At 41.6% G+C, this 8,655-nt stretch overlaps 1 protein-coding gene and 1 long non-coding RNA gene across 3 annotated transcripts; one reads left to right on the forward strand and one right to left on the reverse strand.

The window, feature by feature from the left end:
- The first annotated feature begins 16 nt into the window (after positions 1-16).
- On the forward strand, positions 17-4,237 carry atp1b3a (ATPase Na+/K+ transporting subunit beta 3a). 2 transcript variants are annotated; one of them, XM_067605383.1, is made up of 7 exons: positions 36-472; positions 1,814-1,942; positions 2,278-2,376; positions 2,517-2,710; positions 2,971-3,021; positions 3,575-3,661; positions 3,750-4,237. In XM_067605383.1, the coding sequence occupies exons 1-7, from the start codon at positions 361-363 to the stop codon at positions 3,915-3,917; spliced, it is 840 nt and encodes a 279-aa protein (XP_067461484.1). In that variant the 5' UTR covers positions 36-360; the 3' UTR covers positions 3,918-4,237. The 2 variants fall into 2 exon arrangements, with proteins under 2 accessions (XP_067461483.1, XP_067461484.1); XM_067605382.1 differs by having other exon boundaries at positions 17-472; positions 3,575-4,237.
- LOC137193928 (uncharacterized) lies at positions 3,802-5,428 on the reverse strand. The gene is made up of 4 exons (XR_010930898.1): positions 5,342-5,428; positions 5,188-5,275; positions 4,701-4,843; positions 3,802-3,892 (listed from the first exon to the last, which is right to left on the reverse strand). It is a non-coding gene; the product is annotated as an uncharacterized lncRNA (long non-coding RNA).
- Positions 5,429-8,655: the final 3,227 nt, after the last annotated feature.

An 8,655-nucleotide genomic window follows, 5' to 3' on the forward strand; every position in this document is an offset into this window, starting at 1 on the left:
ATAATTTGTGCGCGTAACGGTGCGTCTCCGTGCGTCTCTCCGTCATTAGCCAATGTACATCCATCTGGTCGCACTGCATCAGCTGCCACGACGGGGCTTGTGTGGACGTCACTGATTTTTTTTCTCTTCCCTTTCCTCACCTTCCCCTTCTCGTTTTTTTTGTTCCACCAGAGCATCTCTCCTTCTGCTCTCTCCCTCTTTCTACACCGCCCACTCCTTCCCAACCATTGATCCGACCACTCACCGCCGCCTCGCCGGCTTCTTCGCCTCATTACATCGCCTGCTGCGCTTTTCTGCATTTTTTTAAGAACAGGGGGAAAGAAGAAACCGCACATTTTGGACCACAAAGAAAAAATCACCATGGCGAGCACCGAGGACAAACCGGCCAACAAGGAGAACACGTCCAGCTGGAAGGACTCCTTCTACAACCCGAGAACCGGGGAGGTGCTGGGTCGCACGGCCAGCAGCTGGGGTAAGGATCCCCGTTACACAGCAGTCAATTAGTAGATGTGATTTGACATTCACGGGGCTTACACCTAATCTGGTGTTTTCCTCTTTCCATTTTCAAAGCGTTAATATATGCGCGCCTCTTGAAGATGCAGCCTACTGTAGTCTATATTTCTGTGTATGGGTGGATTAAAATGACAGCCATGTACATTTTGGATTAGCTTGAGGAGCCATCATAGGCCTACATGAAGGTGTAAAGGAGAAGCCTGTACCGATAGGGCTCACCAAGATGAATGATGCTTCCAAAAAGGCGTGTATCAGCCTCTCTGCTGCATAGGCACAAATAACCAATAAAGTGATGATCAATGATAACAGCAGATATATATATATATTTTATTATTATTATTATTATTATCATTATTATTATTATTATTCATCTGCTTAAATAGGATTGTCAGGAAATTCTATTCCTAGTTGCAGACCCCAGCTGATAAAGCAGCCCATTACCTAATCATGTCTTGAGGAGTGTGCTACAGCATTCCTGGGCTGAATCTATAGCTGATCAGGCCATACATTTTATGTAATGATACCCCAGTTATTTCCAGGGTGAGGTAGTGACACACCACCCTCCCTCCAGCAGCCAGCTCCTATAGGCTAGCACGGGCTGTCAGGCTGCCTGGGCCCCTGTGCTGCTGTGCAGTGGGATGCTCCATTGCAGTTGCATGGCCGCCCACATTAGCATGCCTGTCAAGGTCAAATGGGATTCCCTCTCTCCTCTTTCTCTCTCTTTCACGCACTAGGCAGGTGCATTGTGGGATACTGTTGGAGAGGAATGAGGGAAAGGAGGGGAGGGGGGGTGTATACAGCAAGAAGCTGAGGGGTCCATCCTTATTTTTTTTTTTTTTTGTCAACTTAGAGGGCATCTGTGCTGTGTGAGCTGGATGGTGGTGAACCATTTTGAGTCAGATGTTTCCATTACTGTGCCCCCTTCCTCTCCCTCCCTCCCCCGTTAGATAAATGAGGCAGCAGATGCTATGAGCTCTGCAGCGTCATCTCCCTAAATCTTGTGGGTGCGATTTGAAAACTGTGGGTCTCACTCTCTGATAAAAAAATGGCCTCACGTTTATTAGCATTTAGTATGCAGCATCCCCCCCACACACACACCTCGATCCAAAATGGTTTCTCTCAAAGGGATAGTGCACTCAAATGACAATTTTCTTCAGGCTGCAGATGAGATGAGGAGACATGCAGGAAATCAGAGGGCGTTTGTCCGAGCTTAAGTGAGGTTGAAGCTCGTACATTATACATGACCACCTCTCTGTCTCCTTCACTCATTATGTCTCCTTTCTCTTTGTGTTTGTCCCAGCCCTCATCCTGCTCTTCTACTTGGTTTTCTACTGTTTCCTGGCTGGCATGTTTGCCCTGACCATGTGGGTGATGCTGCTCACTCTGGATGACTATGTGCCGAGGTACAGAGACCGTGTTCCTCATCCAGGTTAGTGTCTTTTCATCATCCACTGCTTGGAAGGGCTTTCAGCTAACTGGCAGGGTTTCTCGTCCAGCCATTCATTAGTCATAGGCTATTTGCACCAATGAGATGCTGTCACAATAATGTGCTACAATCTAGCTGCTTTCTGTATTGATCTGTTTTGAAATCTCTTCCTGTGCGATGTCAGTCGTGGAGTTTGTTTTCCTGTATCAAGGATGTGTTTTCTGCTCAGCTGTAATTCGAGACAAACCCTGTTGATGGCTGAGCATCACTGTCCTCCTGTTACGATCGTTTGTGCCGCTGCTTTTACTACTTCACTCTATGTTTACTTTGTGCTGCAGGGTTGGTGATCCGTCCAAATTCACTGGACATCTCATTCAACAAATCTGACCCACTCAAGTACTCACAGTATGTCCAACACCTGGAGTCCTTCCTGCAAAGTAAGTGCACTTCGCCCTGATGAATTTGTATTAAAAAGGGATCGAAAGCAAGATGTAATAAATTGAATTCCACTCTCCTCCTCCTGGATCTTTTCTCCACTCATTGACACCTGAATATATCTCTCTCTTTCTTTTCCTAGGTTATAACGATACAGAGCAGGAGAAGAACGAGGAATGCCTTTCAGGAGTCTATTTCCTGCAGGACGACAGTGACAACATGAATAAGAAGACTTGTCGCTTCAAGAGGAGCGTCCTGAGTTTCTGCTCCGGTCTTTCTGACATCAACTTCGGATACTCTGAGGGAAAACCGTGCATTCTCCTGAAAATGAACAGGGTAACTCTTACTTGTCTGTCTTGGTTTGTCTGCGAATTTCTTTAGAAGCTTAAAAAACAGCTTTACAAATGTACAATTTCATCCTCTCATCCCTCCCTCTTTCGACCTTTTCTTCCTTCCCAGCCAGCTTCTAATCTACCTACGTTTGCTGTCAGGAAATAAACGATTAATCTTCTTATTCTGGTTCCACACATGCAGCAGCCTTTCTTCATATGTTTCTCTTAACAGTCTCAACCTCTCACGTTTCCTTCACCTTACAGATCATTGGCCTGATGCCCCGTGGGGATCCCTATATCAACTGCACAGTAAAAGTAAACTTTTTTTTTTTCCAAACTATACATGTGCTACTTGCTTGTATGTGTATTTTTTTCATTTCTCTCATAAAAAAAGAACTGATGACCATAACAGTCTGAATACTTTCTTTTTGTTGATCTTGTTTTCATTTTTTCCTTCCTTTTTTTGTTTGTTTTGTGTCTGATTTCTTTCTGCATGCTGTCACTGACGGCTTTAGGGTAAGATGATATGTAAATAATCAGGATTAGGCCAGTAAGGGTGTTTAACACATTTTATTATGTAACAAGTCATTATGCAGGTGCCTCTAAACCCATCCTAGCGCCATTTTTCCAAGTCTTTTTAATCTAATCAGCCACAAATGTCTTTTTGCAGATTAAAGCAGAACACGTCATGTTTTCCACTTCATTAAAATCTCCTCACCTAACAACAGAGGGTCATTGCTTTTCCTTTTTTCATGTCCTGTCTCATGTGATCTGTAAAAAAAACTCTCCTTTGTTATAATTGAACCTAATAAAATGTATTTCATTTAATATCAAATCCACATAGACTAACACATCTTCTTCTTTGCAGAGAGACAACCCAGTCCAGATGCAGTATTTCCCCAGTGAGGGGCGTATTGATAAGATGTATTTCCCCTACTATGGCAAGAAAGCCCATGTAAGTATTTATCTCCAGTCGGATTGTGTCCGCCAACATCCTGACATTGATGTGTTATTGACGGGCAGCTGTCAATCCTCTGATGCAGGAGAGTTACGTGCAGCCTCTGGTGGCTGTGAAGCTGCTGCTCACCAAGGAGGACTACAACAAGGAGCTGCCGGTGGAGTGCAGGGTAGAGGGCTCTGACCTTCGCAACAACGACGAAAGGGATAAGTTCCTGGGCCGCGTCACCTTCAGGATCAAGGTGGTTGAGTAAAAGAGTAAAAAGAGAAAAAAAAAACGGCTGGTTAAAGGAGCTAGATGCAGAGGCTGCCCACATTCCCTAAGGATTTATATTTAAGAATAAAAAAAAAGGAAGGAAGTGTCAAATCCATCACAAAGACAGCATTTGGGATGTGGCCAAACAGTCTAATGCAGATTAGTTTGGCTTCCAGTAGGAGGGCCAGTTAGATGATGAATGTTGCTTTTGATGATATTTTTTTGACCCTTCTTTCCTTCAAAATTCCTTGCTGACCTCCTCAAAGATCCCGAGAGACCAAGACACAGGCTCTGCTCCTGATCTGCAGCAGAGTGCACCAGCTGAGCGGAAAAAAGGAGGTCTGAACTCTTACACCGGTGTTACACCGTATTTGATGACCCATTAGATTCTGTGACCTGCAATGTTGGAAGGAGTACTCAGATCCTTTACTTAAAGTAAAGGTATCCTATCAATACCGAGTGTGAAAATACAAGTAGAAATCCTGCATTTAATATCATACTTAAATAAAAGTATAGAAATATTATCAGCTAAATTTACTCAAAGTAAAAGTAGTAATTTTGCAGAAAATCAGGCTGACTGATATATTAAAATGCTGCTTATGCATTGACTCGGTCGTATTAATGATGCACTTTGTTAAATGTATTTAATATATCAGATCATTTTACTTAAGTAATAGATCAGAGTATTTCTTCCAACACTGCAGGTCACAGAATATGATGGGTCACCAAATACGGTGTAACACCGGTCTTAGCTCCGTCCGACTTTGTGATTTGAACTTACACCGCGTGCACCCAGCCTGACCGACCACGGTCGGAGCTGCCCCTGCTCTTTATGATGCGCGTCCACGTGATGATTGTTGCCAAGCAACACACTTCTATCCAAAGCGCAGCCTAACTTCTCCCTTCAAACAAGCTATGGAAGATCTGGATAAACCAAAAGAAAAAGGGAAAATACATTTTACTGTAGAGAAAAAGAAAAAGTATACAACAGCCCCAATACTGCAAACAAAGACTAAACTGTCAGTATGGAAATCGATCACCAGTGCAATTCATAAAGTATGAGATGGCAGCTGAAGAGGTCAGAGAGAAATAGAAAGATCTTTTATCAAAAGCCAAAAAGGATTCATTGGCTCTTAAAAATCTGCCGAGAACATAAGAACTAAACTTATTGAGAGAATCAGTTCAGATATGACTTAATGTGCCATTCACCATTCTTTAGTGAAAACAACGGATCATTTGTTTCTTGGATTAGTTCATACAGCTCTTGCCTGCCAAACAAAGACTCTCAATCATCTCACTGTCTGAGATGTCCAGCGGGTTTGTCCGATCACGGAGGCCTCTTCCTCGTCTTGATGCCTGTAAACAAGACACACTGCCATCGCTGTTTTTCTTTTCTGGTTGTGTGATGTGATTTTTTGTTACCATGGTTACTAGTCTCTAGACGGTATCCTGCAGCCGGCTTATTCAGTTATCATCCGACCGGGACCAAATAAACGAGGATGTTACAAGTTATCTAAAGTTACGGACCAAAATATCGATAAGGAAGTTTAGTGAAAGCTACAATCTCCATGGCGACGCTAGCACTAACCAATCACACTTCGCGACAAAAGATGACGGTGTCCGCGACATGACAAGCTTCTCCAGGTGCGCGACACTTTTTTTTTTCTTTCATTTGAAGATACGTCATTTCTGTCGAGTGACACTTATCAAAAGCGCTCCAGTTATACCCAGGCACAAAACATACATCAGTCTAAAAGGTGCACTAGTCATGACCTTACATTGGTCATAACTTTCAGGTCTAAGTCGGACGTTATGTCACACCCAGGCTACGCCCAGCTGGTGCACTCTGCTCCTCATCCATCCATCCACCCATCCATCCATCCATCCATTCACCTGTTGCACTGTTCATTCTTCACTCATTTGATTTTTTTATTTTAGTATTGATGTGATTAGGTAATTTATAGCCATTGCAAGCAAGCTATTTGGAGCTGTTGTGTTATTGCTGATACAACTTTTTAATTTTTTTTTATAGATCTTCCTGCTATCAGGAAGAGAGTGTTGTTTTCATCTCTCCAAACAGTATGAACGACTGTATTATTGCCGGTGCTGAGAGGATTTTTATCTTGCTGTATTGTACAATTGAGAAAGTAGAATCGTTTCCAACACATCTCCAGAATACTCACATATCACATCACAAAGACTTCATAGGAACGTATGTTGATAATCAAGTATAGCCACTGTATCCCTGTATATGAAATGCCAATTACAAAGTCCCTTTCTACATATAAATACATTGTGATCCTTACCATATTTAGGGAATTATAGATAGATCTTTGTGTTGTGGTCCACGTTGCCACAACCAAGTCTTGTGCTGTCTGTCCGTCTGTCTGCATGTCTGTCTGTCTGTCTGTCTGTCTTCCTGTTTACTCACCTCTCCAGTGCAATAGCCAACAATGTGGGTGAGGCCTCCAGGACTAGGTTAGTTGTCTCGCTCCACCTTGCGGGGTGCTGCATATTGATGGTGGCTGAGGCGACACACACACACATAAAGTACAGTGTAAAATTGCAAAGGGGAGAGGCACTGGAAAAGCATTGCAAAAATAAAAAGTTCACTGTAACTATGTACTGTATATCTTTACGTGAAACTGTATATCTATCTGGGTCTCAAAGATTGTTTGTTAGTTTTCTCTCTTCTTCAGCCTGTTGATCTGATTGTCTGCCAATCTATTACTCTTCAATGTATATATATACACTATCTACCATATTTACTTAATTCACACTGTATTTTTGTCACAAAACACAATGTCTGTGCACTGTAAAGAAATAATTTAAGCAAAGATTTACAGGAAATTATCTTATTCAAAGCTATGTTTACACAGTCTTAAAAGGAACCCGCATTTAAAAGAACAACTTGTAACATCTCTTCAGGGTGCCTTAAGACCTGATGAAATAAATTGTGGAATAAAAGTGATTTTGAAGAAAATAATTCTCCTGTCTTTTTTTAATCATTATCTTAATTTCTTAATCATTTACTTAAGTAAAACACTCCTTTACTTTACAAAACACTCCTGCAATCTTTTTAAAAAAACTTTAAAAACTTGTTTTTATATCAAATCTTAATCTGTGAAATAACTGGTAACTATAGCTGTCAGATAAATGTAGTGGAGTAAAAAGTTTTCCCTTGAATTGTATTGTAGAAATATAAAAGTAGAATCCAATGGAAATACTCAAGTGAAGAGGAAATGTCTAAAATCAAGTAAATGTACTTAGTTAATTTTCACCGCTGCTCTTTGTTAGATTTTTAGCCTGGTTCGCTGTTTATCTCTCTGTTTCTAAAGAAAGTCACCTGAACATCCAGACACAGGCTTTAATTTGAGCCCGATGAAGAATCTTCACATGTATAAATAGATGTGAAATGATATTACGTAATGCACTGAATTTGACTTGAAAGCTTTTATGTGCTTTATAATGTGGCAGTAGAGAGAAATTAGTAAGGCTGAATGAGATTGCTGAGATTGTGTTTTGGTCCAGTAATCTTTCACCTTCAGTCAGTAACAGACTGTATACTCAATATCAGTCTCACTATCATTGTAGCACTAACCTGCTGCCACACGAGGGAGCCAGAAACAAGATGGGCAGAGCAGGCTGCTGGTGAAAGTGTGCTGCCTGAAGGACTGAGGGTGAGAGAAGAATAGTGAGGTATTTTACATTTCTCATTTCTGCATCTTGTGCTTTTCTTTCCACACAGATTGATGTTGAAAAATCCACATAATCAACTGCATGTTGTGCTTGGATCCTAGTTTACTTTCCTGCATGTCTAGTTGTAATCTTAATTATTTTGATGTCTTCTGAAACATGGAGCCTTATCATTGTTTGAATAGTTGTACCTGTACCCACAGAGACTGCACTGGCTGTTGAGGTCAAAAAATATCAAGTCAGTATTAAAAGGAGTCAGATCACATCTGTCCGCTCTCATTTAACATCACCTCCATCCGTCCAGCTCTCCCTGTGCCTTGAGGCAGCAGCAGCAGTTCTGTCCTTCACTGTCAACAGCAGTCTGTACCCAAGTCCTGTTATATGTGAGATAATCTCTCGGGGTTTAGCCGGAGCAAGAATCCACCTTAGTGTCCCCTAAGCTCTTACTGTCCTTGAGTTAGACTGCTGTAAAAAAAAAAAAAACTGGTGTTGTAATGTTGGAGGCAAAAGAAAATATATAACTGATCATCTCATCAGTCCAGTTTTCCCTCTTCCGCACTCATTGGATGACTATAATTGTTTTGTTTTTTTTTTTTCATACTGATTTATTGCTCACCAAAAAAATCAAATATTAAAATGTGCTGAAATACCGTTTTTCAGCTCAGCACTGTAGCTGCTGGCCTCTGCTCGGACTTGTCATTTGGCAGTTGCATTGAGCTGCTTCAGAACCGAGGGGATTTGAAGCTGATTTAAGTAAAGAAGACACAAGGATAACACTGGTTATCGCCTTATCAGCTAAGAGTTGAACTTGCCAATTTGCGGCGGCCTGGAGCACAGCCTGGCTGTAGTCAGTATCCTGAAATGGATTAATGCAGCTGATATTTTTAGGTTTTACTCCAGCGTCCTCTGGTTATATATAGCCTAGAGAACATGCGTAACATGGCACAATTTAAAGTGTTCTCTGACGCTGGTGGTAGATGTGTTCTCATTGTGTTCTAAAGCCTCAAGATTCCCAGAGATCATAGAAAAGACAACAGAAG

Source organism: Thunnus thynnus, chromosome 12 (genome assembly GCF_963924715.1).
Source record: "Thunnus thynnus chromosome 12, fThuThy2.1, whole genome shotgun sequence".
NCBI classification, from domain to species: Eukaryota; Metazoa; Chordata; class Actinopteri; order Scombriformes; family Scombridae; genus Thunnus; species Thunnus thynnus.